Raw genomic sequence first — 24,030 nt, 5'->3', positions numbered from 1 at the left:
CGCCATCACAATCCGATGTTTCCCTGCAAGGTTTGTGAGTCAAACTCCTCCAACTCAACTCAAACACTTCGTTCTTCCTGCTGCTGTTTACTTCACGTACTGCTGGGCTCGACACCACTCGGCTCCGCTCGGTTCGACTCGGCTCCCCCATCCCCTCCTTTCTTTAGGAGTGAAAGTGTGCACACGTGGACACCTGAGATTGACGTGGGCTTCGGCCAATAGAGGCGGGAGACGATGACGTCAGTGGCCGCGGTCAGCCAATGGGAAGGCTTCTAGCTGAGCCCTGCAGAAGATGAGGAGAAAAAGGAGAAAAAAAGAAAGCAGATCGGAGGCGAGCAGGAGTCGGAGGAGAGCCGCTGTTTACTTCACTTGATGAAGGCACTTTTTACTCACTTTTTCAAGAACTTTATTCAAGTCTGAGACAATCAACATGCTTTAAATTCCCGTCTTGACATTTTAAAGTGTTTTCAAATCGGCGTAAACAAAAGCTTCTTGGGTAAGTAACCCCCTTCTTTATGTTTTCTTGACGTATTTAAAGTGTTGTTTTTTTTTTTACTTCGGTTTACTAGTAAAAAAACAACTTTATTTTTGTACTCAAGTGCCAGTACACGCGGCACATACTTTTAGTAGTATTTTGACAAAAAATAATTTTTACGAGCGTTCTCTGCGTTAACACTGCAAACATCTTTTAGGACTTTCCTCTTGGTGAACAACTTCTAGAAAAAGGATGCCAGGTCCTCTTAAGGGGAACTGCACTTTTTTTTTAGTTTTTTTTTTTTTTTTTTGCCTATTGTTTACAATCCTTATGTAAGACAGGAACACTTATGTTTTTCTGTATTAAATGCATTCTAAATCGTAAATAAACGTTAGCAAGTGTCAGCTGACAATGGAGCCAATGTGGGTGGCTCTATACTATTGATCCAAAACCTCTGTTAAGTTTTTGTATAATATATATAGGTTTATACAAACCCCGTTTCCATATGAGTTGGGAAATTATGTTAGATGTAAATATAAACGGAATACAATGATTTGCAAATCCTTTTCAACCCATATGAAGTTGAATGCACTACAAAGACAACATATTTGATGTTCAAACTCATAAACTTTTTTTTTTTTTTCAAATAATAATTAACTTTGAATTTCATGGCTGCAACACGTGCCAAAATAGTTGGGAAAGGGCATGTTCACCACTGTGTTACATGGCCTTTCCTTTTAACAACACTCAATAAACGTTTGGGAACTGAGGAAACTAATTGTTGAAGCTTTGAAAGTGGAACTCTTTCCCATTCTTGTTTTATGTAGAGCTTCAGTCGTTCAACAGTCCGGGGGTCTCCGCTGTCGTATTTTACGCTTCATAATGCGCCACACATTTTCAATGGGAGACAGGTCTGGACTGCAGGCGGGCCAGGAAAGTACCTGCACTCTTTTTTCACGAAGCCACGCTGTTGTAACATGTGCTGAATGTGGCTTGGCATTGTCTTGCTGAAATAAGCAGGGGCGTCCATGAAGAAGACGGCGCTTAGATGGCAGCATATGTTGTTCCAAAACCTGTATGTACCTTTCAGCATTAATGGTGCCTTCACAGATGTGTAAGTTACCCATGTCTTGGGCATTAATGCACCCCCATACCATCACACATGCTGGCTTTTCAACTTTGTGTCGATAACAGTCTGGATGGTTCGCTTCACCTTTTGTCCGGATGACACGATGTCGAATATTTCCAAAAACAATTTGAAATGTGGACTCGTCAGACCACAGAACACTTTTACACTTTGTATCAGTCCATCTTAGATGATCTCGGGCCCAGAGAAGCCCGCGGCGTTTCTGGGTGTTGTTGATAAATGGTTTTAGCTTTGCATAGTAGAGCTTTAACTTGCACTTACAGATGTAGCGACCAACTGTATTTAGTGACAGTGGTTTTCTGAAGTGTTCCTGAGCCCATGTGGTGATATCCTTTAGAGATTGATGTCGGTTTTTGATACAGTGCCGTCTGAGGGATCGAAGGTCACGGTCATTCAATGTTGGTTTCCGGCCATGCCGCTTACGTGGAGTGATTTCTCCAGATTATCTGAACCTTTTGATGATATTATGGACCGTAGATGTTGAAATCCCTAAATTTCTTTCAATTGCACTTTGAGAAACGTTGTTCTTAAACTGTTTGACTATTTGCTCACGCAGTTGTTGACAAAGTGGTGACCCTCGCCCCATCCTTTCTTGTGAAAGACTGAGCATTTTTTGGGAAGCTGTTTTTATACCCAATCATGGCACCCACCTGTTCCCAATCTGCCTGTTCACCTGTGGGATGTTCCAAATAAGTGTTTGATGAGCATTCCTCAACTTTATCAGTATTTATTGCCACCTTTCCCAACTTCTTTGTCACGTGTTGCTGGCATCAAATTCTAAAATTAATGATTATTTGCAAAAACAAAAAAAAGTTTATGAGTTTGAACATCAAATATGTTGTCTTTGTAGCATATTCAACTGAATATGGGTTGAAAATGATTTGCAAATCATTGTATTCCATTTATATTTACATCTAACACACTTTCCCAACTCATATCAGAATCAGAATCAGCTTTATTGTCATCACGCAAGGTAACGAGATTGAGGCCATTCCATACAGTGCGATGTGTGCATGCTAGTAAAACAATGTGCAAATATATAAAAATATAAAAAATGTAGAAGTGCAATGAATATGGTGTGAAATGAATATATACATGAAAAAAAAAAAAACAAACAAAAAAAAAACAGGGTGGTTGGTGGAATGGGTTATTGCACCGAAGAGAAGGCAGTTATGAGGGACAATGGGGCAGTCCGTTCAGGATGGTTATGGCCCTGGGGAAGAAGCTGTTCTTTAGCCTGTTTGTTTTGGTTTTAATGCACCTGTAGCGCTTCCCAGAGGGCAGCAGGTGGAACAGGTCAGAGCCAGGGTGGGTGCTGTCCTTGATGATGGCACTGGCTCTGTTGAGGCAGCGGGAGGTGTAGATGTCCGTCAGAGAGGGGAGAGGGCGGCCGATGATCTTCTGAGCCGTCTTGACCACTCTTTGCAGCCTCTCCCTGTCTGCTGCAGTGCAGCTGCCGTACCATACCGTAATACAGTAGGTCAGCAGGCTCTCGATGGACGAGCGGTAGAAGGTCAGCAGCAGGTCAGGCTTCAGGTTGTACTTCCCGAGGACTCTAAGGAAGTGTAGCCGCTGCTGAGCCTTCTTGATGATTGATGTGGTGTTGACTGTCCAGGAGAAGTCATTAGAGATGTGGACTCCAAGGTACCTGAAGGTGTGGACCCTCTCTACACGCTCGCCGTTGATGTAGAGGGGGGCAGGGTCGGTGCTGCTCCTCCTGAAGTCGACGATGATCTCTCTGGTCTTGCTGGTGTTGAGAGCGAGGTTGTTCTCCGAAGACCAGGCCGTCAGCTTCAGGACCTCCTCTCTGTAGGCAGCCTCGTCACCCCTGGAGATGAGCCCGACCACTGTGGTATCGTCGGCGAACTTGACGGTAAGGTTGTCACTGTGGGCCGGACTGCAGTCATGGGTGTAAAGGCAGTAGAGGAGGGGGCTCAGCACACAGCCCTGTGGGGAGCCGATGCTCAGCGTGCGGGAGGATGAGAGGTGCGGGCCAAGTCTCACATTCTGGGGTCGGTCCGTTAGGAAGTCCCTTATCCAGGCGTTTGTGAGAGGGGGGAGGCCAAGAGTGTCCAGTTTATTGCAGAGTCTGTCCGGGATTATTGTATTGAAGGCAGAGCTATAGTCCACAGAGAGCATCCGGACGTAGCTCTGCTGCTGCTCCAGGTGGTTCAGAGCAGAGTGGAGAGCAACAGCGATGGCGTCCTCTGTGGACCTGTTCGCCCGGTATGCGAACTGGTGGGGGTCGAAGTCTGGAGGGATATGGTCCTTGATGTGCTGGAGAACAAGTCGCTCGAAGCACTTCATGATTACCGGAGTGAGGGCCACTGGTCGGTAATCATTCAGGCTGGTGATGGGAGACTTCTTCGGCACCGGGATTATTGTAGATGACTTCAGGCAGGATGGGATGACTGCCTGAGCCAGGGAGAGGTTGAAGATCCTGGTGAGGGGGGGAGCGAGCTGGTGGGCGCACGTCCTGAGCACCTTTCCAGGTACTCCGTCTGGTCCGGTAGCCTTCCTGGGGTTCACAGCCAGGAGCACTCGTCTGACACTGTGCTCCTGTACAGTGAGTGGAGTGGCGCAGGAGCCCGGTGGGGGCGGGGGCAGGGCTGGAGCAGATGAGTGTCGCTGGGGGGTTTCGAAACGGGCAAAGAAACAGTTGAGCTCCTCTGCCAGTGTCGCACTCTGATCCGCAGTTGTCATATTGCAGCCTCTGAAGTTCGTGATGTCATGAATGCCCCGCCACACCTCCCGTGAGTTTTTGCTGGACAGATGGGACTCTATGCACCTCCTGTGGTCCGCCTTTGCTTTTTTAATCCCTCTCTTCAGGTCGGCTCTAGCAACACTGTACAGTGCCCTGTCCCCTGACCTGAAGGCTGCGTCGCGGGCCCTGAGGAGTGTGCGGACCTGGCTGGTCATCCAGGGTTTCTTGTTGGGGTAAACCCGGATGGTTTTTTCCACAGTCACATTCCCGATGCAGAACTTTATGTAGTCCAGCACCGTTCCTGTGGCTGTCTCCAGCTCCTGTTGTTGGAAGAGGTCCCAGTCTGTGTGTTGGAAGCAGTCCTGAAGTTTGGGGAGTGCATCGTCAGGCCAGGTCATAACAGTCTCTGTGATAGGCCTGGCCTGGCGTCTGATGGGGGTGTAGGTAGGAGAGAGCAGGAGGGAAAGATGGTCTGACTGTCCAAGCTGGGGGAGGGGTGTAGCTCTGTACGCGTGCTTTATGTTGGTATACACGTGGTCCAGGGTGTTCTTGCCCCTTGTAGAACACTTCACGTGCTGGTAGAACTTAGGGAGTACAGTCTTCAGATTGGCCTTATTAAAATCCCCTGCTATGATATGAACACCGTCGGGGTGGGCACGCTGCTGTTCGTTGACGGTGTTCAGCAGAAGAGAGAGCGCTGTGTTTACTTTGGCGTCCGGTGGAATATACACAGCCGTGATGATAACAACAGACAGCTCTCTCGGGAGAAAAAAAGGCCGACATCTAACATATCTGTACTCCACGTCCGGGCAACAGTGCTGTTCAGTGGTTGTCCCGTTGTTGCACCAGTTCTCATGCACGTAGATACAGAGCCCCCCTCCTCTGCTATTACCGGAGTCCTTAGTTCTGTCCCGGCGGAGCAGAGTGCGTCCGGCTAGCTGCATGCTAGCATCGGGTATTTCCGGGTGAAGCCAGGTTTCGGTGATAATCATAGCACAACAGTCCCGAACATAGCGGTTTCCAGCAAGTTGTAACTCCAGGTCGTCCATCTTCTGTACAAGGGATCTGGCATTAGAGAGGAACAGGCTCGGTAGAGGTGGCTTGTGGGGTTGTTTCCTAAGCCTGAGCAAGACGCCGGACCTGCGGCCACGCTTCTGCTTCCTCTCCCTCCTCCGTCTGCGCCGTCTCCCAGACCCGACAACAAACCACGGAGAGCCCTGTGCTCTCGCTATGTCATCTGGGATGTTGTGCTCGTGGTGAAAGTCGCTCGAAACAGATATCTGGTGCGAGTTACCGATATCCAAGAGTGACTGGCGGGTGTACCGGGTGTTTGCAGTACAGGTGGTGCACAAAAGGAAAAAAAACATGAAGAAAAGAAGGAAGAAAGAGCACTGAAATGGAGAGCCGTAAGCCGCTGCGTCTGTGCGCGCCACCATCTTGGATTGTTTTTTTTGTTTTTTTGTTTTTTTTTGTTTTGTTTTTTGGAAACGGGGTTTGTATAATGAATAGACTGCAAAGACAAGATATTTAATGTTCAAACTGAGAAACGTATTTATTTTTTTTGCAAATCATTAACTTAGAATTCAATGGCCGCGACACATTGCAAAAAAGTTGTGACAGGGGCATTTTTACCACTGTGTTACATGGCCTTTCCTTTTAACAACACTCAGTGAACGCTTGATGTACAGCTTAAGTTGTTCAACAGTCCGTTGTGGTATTTTAGGCTTCATAATGAGCCACACATTTTCAATGGGAGACAGGTCTGGACTACAGGCAGGTCAGTCTAGTACCCACACTCTTTTACTACGAAGCCACGCTGTTGTAACAACGTGGCTTGGCATCGTCTTGCTGAAATAAGCAGGGGCGTCCATGATAACGTTGCTTGGACGGCAACATATGTTGCTCCAAAACCTGTATGTACCTTTCAGCATTAATTTCAGATGTGTAAGTTACCCATGTCTTGGGCACTAATACACCCCCATACCATCACACATGCTGGCTTTTCACACTTTGTGCCGGATGGTTCTTTTCCTCTTTGTTCCAAAGGACACGACGTCCGTAATTTCCAAAAAAAACCAATTTGAAATGTGGACTCGCCAGACCACAGAACGCTATTCCACTTTGCACCAGTCCATTTTAGACGTGTTCGCCGGCGGCGTCTCTGGGTGTTGTTGATAAATATTTTTTTGGCTTTGCATAGTAGAGTTTTAACTTGAACTTACAGATGTGGTGACCAACTGTAGTTACTGACAGTGGGTTTCTGAAGTGTTCCTGAGCCCATGTGGTGATATCCTTTACATACTAATGTCGCTTTTTGATGCAGTACCACCAGAGGGATCAAAGGTCCGCAAAATCATCGCTTACGTGCAGTGATTTCTCCAGATTCTCTGAACCTTTTGATGATATTACGGAGCGTAGATGGTGAAATCCCTAAATTCCTTGCAGTAGCTGGTTGAGAAATGTTGTTCTTCAACAATTTGCTCACGCATTTGTTGACAAAGTGGTGACCCCCGCCCCGTCCTTGTTTGTGAATGACTGAGCATTTCATGGAAGCTGTTTTTATACCCAGTCATGGCACCCACCTGTTCCCAATTAGCCTGTTCACCTGCATTCCTCAACTTTCTCAGTCTTTTTTGTCATGATCCGTGGTCCGGATCATGTTTTGTGTAGTTATGCTGTTAGTTTTGGACTTCCTTAGTTCCTGGTTTCACTTCCTTGTTTGAGTTTGTTTTGTTTCCATGGTTACCCATTAGTTTCACCTGTTCCACGTTTGGACTCACACACACCTGTCACGAATCATGTTTTTTTTTAATTCTATTTACGCCCTCTGTCAGCCGCCCACTATGGACTTTGTTTAAAAAAAAAAATCCTTTTGAGAAAATTTACTCTAAATTTAGATTTTTTCACACCCAGTCTAAAGTGGGGGTAGGGAATAGACATTTTGGACAATTTAGTGGGGAGGATTCTGCCCCCCTCCTGACCTCCCTCCGCCCGCCCCGAAAGACGGTTCCAGACTGCGGGGAGCGCGTCTGGTACCCGCCCCTTGAGGGGGGGGGGGGGGGGCCGGGGCCGGGAGCTGTGCTGGTGGGGGGACTCAGATGCACCCAACCAGGCAGCAACCTCCAGCCCGTCCTCCACCACCAGTCCGTCGGCATGTCAAGCCGCAACCCCCAGCTAGACCGCCTCCGCCATGCTCATGGCTAACCTCAACCCGGGTGGGCCTGCAGCCGCCACCATCATCTCCGGTGGGCTTGCAGACGCCACCATCATCTCCAGTGGGCTTGCAGAGGCCACCATCATCTCCGGTGGGCTTGCAGACGCCACCATCTCCAGTTCCTGTTCCTCGGCTAACACCTGTCCCTGTTCCTCGGCTCGCACCTGTCCCTGTTCCTCGGCTAGCACCTGTCCCTGCTCCTCGGCTAGCACCTGTCCCTGCTCCTCGGCTAGCACCTGTCCCTGCTCCTCGGCTCGCACCTGTCCCTGTTCCTCGGCTAGCACCTGTCCCTGCTCCACGGCTAGCACCTGTCCCTGCTCCACGGCTAGCACCTGTCCCTGCTCCACGGCTAGCACCTGTCCCTGCTCCTCGGCTAGCACCTGTCCCTGCTCCTCGGCTAGCACCTGTCCCTGCACCACGACAAGCTTCGCCGCCTGTACCTGCACCACGACAAGCTCCGCCGCCGGTACCTGCACCACGACAAGTTTCGCCGCCGGTACCTGCACTACGCCAAGACCCAAGCCAAGACCCTCCAAGCCAAGACCCGTCTGCTGCTGCGTCCACGCCTGACCCGTCTGCTGCTGCGTCCACGCTTGCCACGTCTGCTGCTGCGTCCACGCCTGCCACGTCTGCTGCTGCGTCCAAGCCTGCCATGACGGCGCCGACGCGCCCACCTCCCCGTCGACCACGGATGTGGCCGCTCCCTGGTCGTCCGCCTCGCCAAGTGCGCCCACCTTCCAGTCGGCCACGAATGTGGCCATTCCCTGGGCGCCCGCCTCGCCTGCTGCAGCAGCGTTCCACTCGCCGCCGCCACTTGACTTTGCCTCGGTGGATTCGGGGACACTTGGCCTGGTGACCCACCGCCAAGTCCTCCCTCCGCCCTCCCGTGACTTTTGACCCTGCTTGTTTTTTTTGTTTTTTTTTGTTATATAGACATGTGGTATCTGTCATGATCCGTGGTCCGGATCATGTTTTGTTTAGTTATGCTGTTAGTTTGTGTTTTGTGGTAGTGAGTAATTTATGTCAATAAATCCAAGCCTACCTCCACGCTGTCGTCCGGAGCCGTCTCTTTTGCGTTGGAAGAACAACCCCGCAGCTAGCTACGTCCCTCCATGTGACATTTTTTGCCACTTGTGCGAGCTTTTTTTGAAACATGTCGCAGGCATCAAATTCCAAATATTTTGCAAAAAATAACAAAGTTTCTCATTCATTCGTTGCATTCTGTTTTTATTTACCATTTACACAACGTGACAACTGCTCTGGTTTTGTAGTATCCGTCACATTCGTAATAACATGTAATATTAATACATTTTGCTCATTTCCCTTCAACAACACCAAGACTACTAATCATGGCAGACTTGACGGGAGAAAACAAAGACTACTTTGGGACAAATGGTGATCCGGAAACTTCTATTTTTGGAATATAAGGAGGATGGTCTGCAAGTTTTAGAAGCTGTGTGCGAAACAGATCCTATGTTGTAAAACAATCACTTACTGTACATTGTCTGCTCTCACCGGGGACTGATGGGATGTTTATGTCTACCCGTTTACGTAAAGAATTGATCATAATCCTCACAAAGGGTTAAAAAAGAAAGATGCGTTTTCATGTCTTTCTCGCCATCTCCGGGTCTAAATTGGATGTCAAAGTTGACCAATTTGTGGGTTTATGTCCACAACCTTCCACTCTCCTGGTGAGAGGCATGATTTATAAACCAGAATTAACTTTCACCAACTCAGAAGTGATGCAGCAGCTCGGTATGTCAATTAAGCAGCTTAAACTTGTTAGCTCTCTAAAAGTAGTTCCTCGGCATTAGCGCGTATAATAACAACACCACTAATATTTGGTTAATATTCAGGTCACGACATGTAAATGGAGTACTGTTGGTGTTTTTTGGATGTTTCTTTAGAGGACTTTCTGGGCTGCCTGCGACTTGCCCTATTTTATGATTTCATTACAAAATGATACAGTATTTTGTTATTTGTTCTTATTAAAAAAACAACCAACAATAATTACAGTGAATGTCATTTAAAAAAAGAACTATGCAATGATTTCACAAAATGATACAATATTGTGTCCTTTAATATTACCTTTTTTAAAGAAATAGACAATAATTACAGTGAATGTCATATAAATGCAATGATTTTACAAAATTATACAATATTTTTTCCTTTAATATTACTTTAAAAAAAAAAAGAAATATACCATAATGATAGTGAATGTCATATAAAAAAGAAAGAATATAAAATAAGTACCGAATTTTTTTTTAATAATTACAAAAAAAATACACTCTTATGAATATATATATACAGAGAATCATCCTAATTGTACAGCATATCATACTTATTTCATCATTTAAATAGATAATGTACATATATACTATACATATATACTTATACTGTACATATATACTTATACTGTACATTTATCTACTGTGAAAATATACCTATACTGTACATATATACTTATATTATACATATATACTTATACTGTGCATATATCTACTGCACATATATATACTGTACATATATACTTATACTGCCCATATATCTACTGTACATATATACTTATACTGCACATATATCTACTGTACATACAGTATATACTTATACTGCCCATATATCTACTGTACATATATACTTATACTGCACATATATCTACTGTACATATATACTTATACCGTACATATATACTTATATTGTACATATATACTTATACTGTACATATATACTTATATTGTACATATATACTTATACTGTACATACTGTATATATGCTACTTATATTGTACATATATACTTATACTTATACTGTATATCTCCTGTACCTATATACTTATACTGTATGTATAAATACTGTGCATATATACTTACACTGTACATACATACATACATACATACATACATACATACATAAATACTGTACATATACAGTATACTTACACTGTACATGCTGTATATACTTATACTGTATGTATAAATACTGTACATATATACTTGTAGTGTACATATACATTTATAGTGTATGTATAAATAGTGTACATATATACGTATACTGTATGTATAAATACTGTGCATATATACTTACACTGTACATACATACATACATACATACATACATACATACATACTTATACTGTACATATAAATACTGCACATATACAGTATACTTACACTGTACATATGTACTTATACTGTATTTATAAATACTGTACATATATACTTATAGTGTGCATATAAATACTGTACATATATACTTATAGTTTACATATATACTTATAGTGTATGTATAAATAGTGTACATATATACTTATACTGTATGTATAAATACTGTACATATATACTTATACAGTATGTATAAATAGTGTACATATATACTTATAGTGTATGTATACATAGTGTACATGTATACTTATACTGTATGTATAAATACTGTACATATGTACTTATAGTGTATATATACTTATAGTGTACATATAAATAGTGTACATATATACTTATAGTGTACGTATAAATACTGTACATATACACTTATAGTGTATGTATAAATAGTGTACATATATACTTATACTGTATGTATAAATACTGTACATATATATACTTATACTGTATGTATAAATACTGTACATATATACTTATAGTGTACATATATACTTATAGTGTACATATACACTTGTAGTGTATGTATAAATAGTGTACATATATACTTATAGTGTACGTATAAATACTGTACATATATACTTATAGTGTACATATATACTTATAGTGTACATATAAATACTGTACATATATACTTATAGTGTACATATATACTTATAGTGCACATATAAATAGTGTACATATATACTTATAATGTACATATAAATAGTGTACATATATACTTATAGTGTACGTATAAATACTGTACATATATACTTATAGTCAGAGGTGGGTAGTAACGCGCTACATTTACTCCGTTACATCTACTTGAGTAACTTTTGGGATAAATTGTACTTCTAAGAGTAGTTTTAATGCAACATACTTTTACTTTTACTTACGGTAAGTATATTTATAGAGAAGGAACGCTACTTTTACTCCGCTACTTTTATCTACATTCAGCTCGCTACTCGCTACTCATTTTTATCGATCTGTTAATGCACGCTTTGTTTGTTTTGGTCTGTCAGACAGACCTTCATAGTGCCTGCGTTTCAACAAATACAGTCACTGGTGACGTTTCATTTCGTTCCACCAATCAGATGCAGTCACTGGTGACGTTGGACCAATCAAACAGAGACAGGCGGTCACATGACCCGACTTAAACAAGTTGAAAAACTTATTGGGGTGTTACCATTTAGTGGTCAATTGTACGGAATATGTACGGTACTGTGCAATCTAATAATAAAAGTTCCAATCAATCAATCAAAAGTGTGAAGGAAAAAATATACTTTTTTTATTTCAACCGTACACCCTGTCAAAAGCCTAAAGACTGACTGCACAGTTCCTGTCTTCACAATAAAAGTGCCGCTCCATCGCGCCTGCGCTTTCAAAACAAGAGTCTCCGAAAGCCAGCGCAAACAAGCTAGCAAGCTACGGGGTTTGCCGCCAATGTATTTCTTGTAAAGTGTATAAAAACGAATATGGAAGCTGGACAAATAAGATGCCAAAAAACAACCACTTTCATGTGGTATTAGACAGAAAGGATGAACTTTTTTTCTCCTCCATTTGAAAACGTGGACGCTATCAGCACTACTGTCTGTTTACAATCAATGCAAGTCATCAGAATCAGGTAATACACCAACTTATATTCTTGTTTTCATGAAAGAAAGGAATCTATATGTGTTAAACATGCATGTATATTCATTAAAACACCTTTAACATGTAAACAAAAACGGCAAAATAAATAGATATAAATTATATACTGTATATATATATATATATATATATGTGTGTGTATATATATATATATGATATGTGTGTGTATGTTACTCATCAGTTACTCAGTACTTGAGTAGTTTTTTCACAACATACTTTTTACTTTTACTCAAGTAAATATTTGGGTGACTACTCCTTACTTTTACTTGAGTAATAAATCTCTAAAGTAACAGTACTCTTACTTGAGTACAATTTCTGGCTACTCTACCCACCTCTGCTTATAGTGTACATATATACTTATAGTGTACATATATACTTATAGTGTATGTATAAATACTGTACATATATACTCATACTGTATGTATAAATACTGTACATATATACTTATACTGTACATATAAATAATGTACATATATGCTTATAGTGTACATATAAATAGTGTATATATATATGCTTATAGTGTACATATAAATAGTGTACATATATACTTATAGTGTACATATAAATAGTGTACATATATACTTATAGTGTACATATATGCTTATAGTGTACATATAAATAGTGTACATATATACTTATAGTGTACATATATACTTATAGTGTACATATAAATAGGGTACATATATACTTATAGTGTACATATAAATACTGTACATATATACTTATAGTGTACATATAAATAGTGTACATATATACTTATAGTGTACATATATACTTATAGTGTACATACAAATAGTGTACATATATACTAAGTAGTAGTATTTATATGTACAGTATAAGTATGTATGTATGTATGTTTGTATGTATGTATGTATGTATGTATGTACAGTGTAAGTATATATGCACAGTATTTATATATACAGTATAAGTATATATGTACACTATTTATACATACACTATAAGTATATATGTACACTATAAGTATATATGTACACTATTTATATGTACACTATAAGTATATATGTACACTATTTATATGTACACTATAAGTATATATGCACATTATTTATATGTACACTATAAGTATATATGTACACTATTTATATGTACACTATAACTATATATGTACACTATAAGTACATATATGCTTATAGTAAAATATAGTGTTTTTACTGTATATACTGTATACTATAAGTACATATATGCTTATAGTGTACATATAAATAGTGTACATATATACTTATAGTGTACATATAAATACTGTACATATATACTTATAGTGTACATATATACTTATAGTCTATGTATAAATAGTGTACATATATACTTATACTGTATGTATAAATACTGTACATATATACTTATACTGTATGTATAAATACTGTACATATATACTTATAGTGTACATATAAATAATGTACATATATGCTTATAGTGTACATATAAATAGTGTATATATATACTTATAGTGTACATATAAATAGTGTACATATATACTTATAGTGTACATATAAATAATGTACATATATACTTATAGTGTACATATAAATAGTGTATATATATACTTATAGCGTACATATAAATAGTGTATATATATACTGGACATCCCTTGTTTTATTGTCATGTTTAGTGATTGTGATTCCCATGAATTTGGGATGAAACAACAAGGTGAGGAAACCTTTTTATGTTCTGCCTCAGTGGGAGGGGCTTGATTGCATGGTTGCCGTGGCGACGCGACTGTTTGCGCTCACGCTGAAGAGGAGGCAGCGTCTACTTGTGAGGGGTGTGAGGGTCCTCCTCTCCCACGCCACAAATGAGCGACCTTTACAGCGTATTGTTGCATGAAATCACCGTTTCCATCTGCAGAGGTGTACTTACAACCATTTCATAGACAAATGATGCTATTTATAGACACGCGAGAGAGTAAGCCAGGTGTGTCCACATTTTTAATCATGTACTTTATTATGTAGACATGCTAACAGTATTTAATCATGTAAACATGCAATAAATAAGTAATATATTCATTTAAAAAACAACTTTAACATTTTCAACAAACCTAACAATTTTACTGTTAAACACTATATTTTACAGTAAAACACTATTTTACAATAACAATACTGTATATTTTACAGTAACAATACTGTATATTGTACAGTCAAACACTATATTTTACATTTAAAACACTATTTTACAGAAAAAACACTATATTTTACAGTTAAAAACTATATTTTACAGTAAAACACTATTTTACAGCAAAACACTATATTTTACAGTAAAACACTATATTATACAATTTAAAACTGTTTATTTTACAGTAAAACACTACATTTTACAGTAACACAACTGTATATTGTACAGTCAAACACTATATTTTACAGTAAAAACACCATATTTTACAGTAAAAACACTATATTATACAAATTAAAACCGTTTATCTTACAGTCAAACACTATTGTACCGTAAAACACTGTATATTTTACAGTAGGAACACTATATTTTACAGTAAAATATGTATACTTTACAGTAAAATATGTATATTTTACAGTAAAATATGTATATTTTACAGTACAATATGTATATTTTACAGTAAAAACACTGTTTATTTTACTGCTGAACACTATATTTTACAGTAAAAACACTGTATATTTTACAGTGAAAATACTGTATATTTTACAGTAGAAATACTGTATATTTTACAGTAAAAACATTGTTTTTATTGTACAGTAAAAATATTGTTTTTTACAGTAAAATACTGTATATTTTACAGTGAAACACTGTTTATTTTACAGCAAAACACTATATTTTACAGTCAAACACTATTTTACAGTAAACACACTTTATTTTACAGTAAACACACTTTATTTTACAGTCAAACACTATATTTTACAGTCAAACACTATTGTACCGTAAACACTGTATATTTTACAGTAGGAACACTATATTTTACAGTAAAATATGTATACTTTACAGTAAAATATGTATATTTTACAGTACAATATGTATATTTTACAGTAAAAACACTGTTTATTTTACTGCTGAACACTATATTTTACAGTAAAACACTGTATATTTTACAGTAAAAATACTGTATATTTTACAGTAAAAACATTGTTTTTATTGTACAGTAAAAATGTTGTTTTTTACAGTAAAATACTGTATATTTTACAGTCAAACATTGTTTATTTTACAGCAAAACACTATATTTTACAGTCAAACACTATTTTACAGTAAACACACTTTATTTTACAGTCAAACACTATATTTTACAGTCAAACACTATTGTACCGTAAAACACTGTATATTTTACAGTAGGAACACTATATTTTACAGTAAAATATGTATACGTTACAGTAAAATATGTATACGTTACAGTAAAATATGTATATTTTACAGTACAATATGTATATTTTACAGTAAAAACACTGTTTATTTTACTGTTGAACACTATATTTTACAGTAAAAACACTGTATATTTTACTGTAAAAATACTGTATATTTTGCAGTAAAAACATTGTTTTTATTGTACAGTAAAAACATTGTTTTTATTGTACAGTAAAAATATTGTTTTTTACAGTAAAATACTGTATATTTTACAGTGAAACACTGTTTATTTTACAGCAAAACACTATATTTTACAGTCAAACACTATTTTACAGTAAACACACTTTATTTTACAGTAAACACACTTTATTTTACAGTCAAACACTATATTTTACAGTCAAACACTATTGTACCGTAAAACACTGTATATTTTACAGTAGGAACACTATATTTTACAGTAAAATATGTATATTTTACAGTAAAAACACTGTTTATTTTACTGCTGAACACTATATTTTACAGTAAAAACACTGTATATTTTACAGTAAAAATACTGTATATTTTACAGTAAAAACACTGTATATTTTACAGTAAAAATACTGTATATTTTACAGTAAAAACATTGTTTTTATTGTACAGTAAAAATTTTGTTTTTTACAGTAAAATACTGTATATTTTACAGTCAAACACTGTTTATTTTACAGCCAAACACTATATTTTACAGTCAAACACTATTTTACAGTAAACACACTTTATTTTACAGTCAAACACTATATTTTACAGTCAAACACTATTGTACCGTAAAACACTGTATATTTTACAGTAGGAACACTATATTTTACAGTAAAATATGAATACGTTACAGTAAAATATGTATATTTTACAGTACAATATGTATATTTTACAGTAAAAACACTGTTTATTTTACTGTTGAACACTATATTTTACAGTAAAAACACTGTATATTTTACTGTAAAAATACTGTATATTTTACAGTAAAAACATTGTTTTTATTGTACAGTAAAAACATTGTTTTTATTGTACAGTAAAAATATTGTTTTTTACAGTAAAATACTGTATATTTTACAGTGAAACACTGTTTATTTTACAGCAAAACACTATATTTTACAGTCAAACACTATTTTACAGTAAACACACTTTATTTTACAGTAAACACACTTTATTTTACAGTCAAACACTATATTTTACAGTCAAACACTATTGTACCGTAAAACACTGTATATTTTACAGTAGGAACACTATATTTTACAGTAAAATATGTATACTTTACAGTAAAATATGTATATATTTACAGTACAATATGTATATTTTACAGTAAAAACACTGTTTATTTTACTGTTGAACACTATATTTTACAGTAAAAGTACTGTATATTTTACAGTAAAAACATTGTTTTTATTGTACAGTAAAATATTGTTTTCTACAGTAAAATATTGTATATTTTACAGTGAAACACTGTATCAATAGATATAATGTTTTTATTTATTTTTAATGGGTTTTATGTTTCATGCTCTTGTAAAAAAAGAATATAATACTTGAAATATGATAATTAAATGTCATGCATGTGTGAATCCTCTCTAATGAAGTTGTTCTCCTGTGTGGACGTGATGGGCCTGCAGTACATGAGTGCAGCCAGCAGGGGCGCTGTTGATGACTAGTGTGTTCCTTTCCTGGTTCCCAGGTGCTCGCCATGGGGAGCTTTAAGGGCCACGCGCTACCCGGAACCTTCTTCCTGCTGGGCGGGCTGTGGTGGACGGCCAAGTTCTCGCTGTGGCACGCTACTCGCAGGAACAGGAACATCGGCTCCACGCGACTCACCAGCCGGGCGTCACAGCGCCGCCTGGAGGTGGTGGAATGTTCCCTCATCCTCTTCTTCTCTTTTGTGGGTGAGCTTGCACACACTTAGTGGGCGTGTCACGCTAACAGTATTTCATTATATACATTATTATGTAAACATGCTAACAGTAATGTTAATCTACAATATTGTTTAGATATGCTAATAGTATTTAATTATATACATTATTGTGTAAACATACTAACAGTATTTAATTATATACATTATTATGTAAACATGCTAACAGTATTTAATTATATACATTATTATGTAGACATGCTAACAGTATTTAATTATATACATTATTATATAGACATGCTAACAGTATTTAATTATATACATTATTATGTAAACATGCTAACAGTAATGTTAATCTACAATATTGTTTAGATATGCTAATAGTATTTAATTATATACATTATTGTGTAAACATGCTAACAGTATTTAATTATATACATTATTATGTAAACATGCTAACAGTATTTAATTATATACATTATTATATAGACATGCTAACAGTATTTAATCATACACCTTATTATGTAGACATGCTAACAGTATTTAATTATATACATTATTATGTAGACATGCTAACAGTATTTAATTATATACATTATTATGTAGACATGCTAACAGTATTTAATCATACACCTTATTATGTAGACATGCTAACAGTATTTAATTATATACATTATTATGTATACATGCTAACAGTATTTAATTATATACATTATTATGTAGACATGCTAACAGTATTTAATTATATACATTATTATGTAGACATGCTAACAGTATTTAATCATATACCTTATTATGTAGACATGCTAACAGTATTTAATCATATACATTATTATGTAAACATGCTAACAGTAATGTTAATCTACAATATTGTTTAGATATGCTAATAGTATTTAATTATATACATTATTGTGTAAACATGCTAACAGTATTTAATTATATACATTATTATGTAAACATGCTAACAGTATTTAATTATATACATTATTATATAGACATGCTAACAGTATTTAATCATACACCTTATTATGTAGACATGCTAACAGTATTTAATTATATACATTATTATGTAGACATGCTAACAGTATTTAATTATATACATTATTATGTAGACATGCTAACAGTATTTAATTATATACATTATTATGTAGACATGCTAACAGTATTTAATTATATACATTATTATGTAGACATGCTAACAGTATTTAATCATACACCTTATTATGTAGACATGCTAACAGTATTTAATTATATACATTATTATGTAGACATGCTAACAGTATTTAATCATACACCTTATTATGTAGACATGCTAACAGTATTTAATTATATACATTATTATGTAGACATGCTAACAGTATTTAATTATATACATTATTATATAGACATGCTAACAGTATTTAATTATATACATTATTATGTAGACATGCTAACAGTATTTAATTATATACATTATTATGTAGACATGCTAACAGTATTTAATTATATACATTATTATGTAGACATGCTAACAGTATTTAATCATACACCTTATTATGTAGACATACTAACAGTATTTAATTATATACATTATTATGTATACATGCTAACAGTATTTAATTATATACATTATTATGTAGACATGCTAACAGTATTTAATTATATACATTATTATGTAGACATGCTAACAGTATTTAATCATATACCTTATTATGTAGACATGCTAACAGTATTTAATCATATACATTATTATTTAGACATGCTAACAGTATTTAATCATATACATTATTATTTAGACATGCTAACAGTATTTAATCATATACATTATTATTTAGACATGCTAACAGTATTTAATCATATACATTATTATGCAAACATGCTAACAGTATTTCATCGTATACATTATTATGTAGACATGCTAACAGTATTTAATCATGTACATTATTATGTAGACATGCTAACAGTATTTCATCATATACATTATTTTGTAGACATGCTAACAGTAATGCTAATCTACATTATTGTTTAGACATGCTAACAGTAATGTCAATCTACATGATTGTTTAGACATGCTAACAGTAATGCTAATCTACATTATTGTGTAGACATGCTAACAGTAATGTTAATCTACATGATTGTTTAGACATGCTAACAGTAATGTTAATCTACATGATTGTTTCGACATGCTAACAGTAATGTTAATCTACATGATTGTTTAGACATGCTAACAGTAATGTTAATATTCATGATTGTTTAGATATGCTAACAGTAATGTTAATCTACATTATTGTTTAGACATGCCAACAGTAATGCTGATATACATTATTGTTTGGACATGCTAACAGTAATGTCAATCTACATTATTGTTGTTTAGACGTGCTAACAGTAATGTTAATGTACATGATGGTTTAGACATGCTAACAGTAATGTTAATCTACATGATTGTTTAGACATGCTAACAGTAATGTTAATGTACATGAATGTTTAGACATGCTAACAGCAATGTTAATGTATATGATTGTTTAGATATGCTAACAGTAATGTTAATCTACATTATTGTTTAGACATGCTAACAGTAATGTCAATCTACATGATTGTTTAGACATGCTAACAGTAATGTCAATCTACATTATTGTTTAGACATGCCAACAGTAATGCTGATATACATTATTGTTTAGACATGCTAACAGTAATGCCAATCTACATTATTGTTTAGACGTGCTAACAGTAATGTTAATGTACATGATGGTTTAGACATGCTAACAGTAATGTTAATCTACATGATTGTTTAGACATGCTAACAGTAATGTTAATCTACATGATTGTTTAGACATGCTAACAGTAATGTTAATGTACATGAATGTTTAGACGTGCTAACAGCAATGTTAATGTATATGATTGTTTAGATATGCTAACAGTAATGTTAATCTACATTATTGTTTAGACATGCTAACAGTCATGTCAATCTACATTATTGTTTAGACATGCTAACAGTAATGTCAATCTACATTATTGTTGAGACATGCTAACAGTAATGCTAATCTACATGATTGTTTAGACATGCTAACAGTAATGTCAATCTACATGATTGTTTAGACATGCTAACAGTAATGCTAATCTACATTATTGTTTAGACATGCTAACAGTAATGTCAATCTACATTATTGTTTAGATATGCTAACAGTAATGTTAATCTACATTATTGTTTAGACATGCCAACAGTAATGCTGATATACATTATTGTTTAGACATGCTAACAGTAATGTTAATGTACATGCTGGTTTAGACGTGCTAACAGTAATGTTAATGTACATGATGGTTTAGACATGCTAACAGTAATGTTAATGTACATTATGGTTTAGATGTGCTAACAGTAATGTTAATGTACATGATTGTTTAGACATGCTAACAGTAATGTTAATGCACATGATTGTTTAGACATGCTAACAGTAATGTTAGTGTACATGATTGTTTAGACATGCTAACAGTAATGCTAATCTACATTATTGTTTAGACATGCTAACAGTAATGTCAATCTACATTATTGTTTAGACATGCTAACAGTAATGTTAATGTACATGATTGTTTAGACGTGCTAACAGTAATGTTAATGTACATGATGGTTTAGACGTGCTAACAGTAATGTTAATGTACATGATGGTTTATACAGGATAACAGTAATGTTAATGTACATGATGGTTTAGACATGCTAACAGTAATGTTAATGTACATGATTGTTTAGACATGCTAATAGTAATGTTAATCTACATGATTGTTTAGACATGCTAACAGTAATGTTAATGTACATGAATGTTTAGACATGCTAACAGTAATGTCAATCTACATTATTGTTTAGACATGCCAACAGTAATGCTGATATACATTATTGTTTAGACATGCTAACAGTAATGTCAATCTACATTATTGTTTAGACGTGCTAACAGTAATGTTAATGTACATGATGGTTTAGACATGCTAACAGTAATGTTAATCTACATGATTGTTTAGACATGCTAACAGTAATGTTAATCTACATGATTGTTTAGACATGCTAACAGTAATGTTAATGTACATGAATGTTTAGACATGCTAACAGCAATGTTAATGTATATGATTGTTTAGATATGCTAACAGTAATGTTAATCTACATTATTGTTTAGACATGCTAACAGTAATGTCAATCTACATGATTGTTTAGACATGCTAACAGTCATGTCAATCTACATTATTGTTTAGACATGCTAACAGTAATGTCAATCTACATTATTGTTGAGACATGCTAACAGTAATGCTCATCTACATGATTGTTTGGACATGCTAACAGTAATGCTATTCTACATTATTGTTTAGACATGCTAACAGTAATGTCAATCTACATTATTGTTTAGATATGCTAACAGTAATGTTAATCTACATTATTGTTTAGACATGCCAACAGTAATGCTGATATACATTATTGTTTAGACATGCTAACAGTAATGTTAATGTACATGAATGTTTAGACATGCTAACAGTAATGTCAATCTACATTATTGTTTAGACATGCCAACAGTAATGCTGATATACATTATTGTTTAGACATGCTAACAGTAATGTCAATCTACATTATTGTTTAGACGTGCTAACAGTAATGTTAATGTACATGATGGTTTAGACATGCTAACAGTAATGTTAATCTACATGATTGTTTAGACATGCTAACAGTAATGTTAATGTACATGAATGTTTAGACATGCTAACAGCAATGTTAATGTATATGATTGTTTAGATATGCTAACAGTAATGTTAATCTACATTATTGTTTAGACATGCTAACAGTAATGTCAATCTACATGATTGTTTAGACATGCTAACAGTAATGTCAATCTACATTATTGTTGAGACATGCTAACAGTAATGCTAATCTACATGATTGTTTAGACATGCTAACAGTAATGTCAATCTACATGATTGTTTAGACATGCTAACAGTAATGCTAATCTACATTATTGTTTAGACATGCTAAAAGTAATGTCAATCTACATTATTGTTTAGATATGCTAACAGTAATGTTAATCTACATTATTGTTTAGACATGCCAACAGTAATGCTGATATACATGATTGTTTAGACATGCTAACAGTAATGTTAATGTACATGCTGGTTTGGACGTGCTAACAGTAATGTTAATGTACATGATGGTTTAGACATGCTAACAGTAATGTTAATGTACATGATGGTTTAGATGTGCTATCAGTAATGTTAATGTACATGATTGTTTAGACATGCTAACAGTAATGTTAATGCACATGATTGTTTAGACATGCTAACAGTAATGTTAATGTACATGATTGTTTAGACATGCTAACAGTAATGCTAATCTACATTATTGTTTAGACATGCTAACAGTATTGCTAATCTACATTATTGTTTAGACATGCTAGCAGTAATGCTAATCTACATTATTGTTTAGACATGCTAACAGTAATGTCAATCTACATTATTGTTTAGACATGCTAACAGTAATGTTAAGGTACATGATTGTTTAGACGGGCTAACAGTAATGTTAATGTACATGATGGTTTAGACGTGCTAACAGTAATGTTAATGTACATGATGGTTTATACAGGCTAACAGTAATGTTAATGTACATGATGGTTTAGACATGCTAACAGTAATGTTAATGTACATGATTGTTTAGACATGCTAATAGTAATGTTAATGTACATGCTTGTTTAGACATGCTAACAGTAATGTCAATCTACATTATTGTTGAGACATGCTAACAGTAATGCTAATCTACATGATTGTTTAGACATGCTAACAGTAATGCTAATCTACATTATTGTTTAGACATGCTAAAAGTAATGTCAATCTACATTATTGTTTAGATATGCTAACAGTAATGTTAATCTACATTATTGTTTAGACATGCCAACAGTAATGCTGATATACATGATTGTTTAGACATGTTAACAGTAATGTTAATGTACATGCTGGTTTGGACGTGCTAACAGTAATGTTAATGTACATGATGGTTTAGACATGCTAACAGTAATGTTAATGTACATGATGGTTTAGATGTGCTATCAGTAATGTTAATGTACATGATTGTTTAGACATGCTAACAGTAATGTTAATGCACATGATTGTTTAGACATGCTAACAGTAATGTTAATGTACATGATTGTTTAGACATGCTAACAGTAATGCTAATCTACATTATTGTTTAGACATGCTAACAGTAATGCTAATCTACATTATTGTTTAGACATGCTAGCAGTAATGCTAATCTACATTATTGTTTAGACATGCTAACAGTAATGTCAATCTACATTATTGTTTAGACATGCTAACAGTAATGTTAAGGTACATGATTGTTTAGACGTGCTAACAGTAATGTTAATGTACATGATGGTTTATACAGGCTAACAGTAATGTTAATGTACATGATGGTTTAGACATGCTAACAGTAATGTTAATGTACATGATTGTTTAGACATGCTAATAGTAATGTTAATCTACATGATTGTTTAGACATGCTAACAGTA

General features: G+C 35.6%; 1 protein-coding gene across 1 annotated transcript in view; it reads left to right on the top strand.

Annotated features, from left to right (window-relative positions):
• The first annotated feature begins 330 nt into the window (after positions 1 to 330).
• Positions 331 to 24,030, top strand: part of tmem45a (transmembrane protein 45a) — a 37,702-nt gene continuing 14,002 nt past the window's right edge. The window contains exons 1-2 of the mRNA XM_061978535.2: positions 331 to 496; positions 17,351 to 17,555. Coding sequence (XP_061834519.1) covers positions 17,360 to 17,555 — 196 coding nt within the window. The 5' untranslated portion in view covers positions 331 to 496; positions 17,351 to 17,359. The remainder of the gene's footprint in view (positions 497 to 17,350; positions 17,556 to 24,030) is intronic.

The sequence above is a fragment of the Nerophis lumbriciformis genome, linkage group LG18, assembly GCF_033978685.3.
Source record: "Nerophis lumbriciformis linkage group LG18, RoL_Nlum_v2.1, whole genome shotgun sequence".
In the NCBI taxonomy this organism is placed as follows: Eukaryota; Metazoa; Chordata; class Actinopteri; order Syngnathiformes; family Syngnathidae; genus Nerophis; species Nerophis lumbriciformis.
The sequence above is the reverse complement of the archived record's forward strand: the minus strand, read 5'-3'. Positions and strand labels throughout refer to the sequence as shown.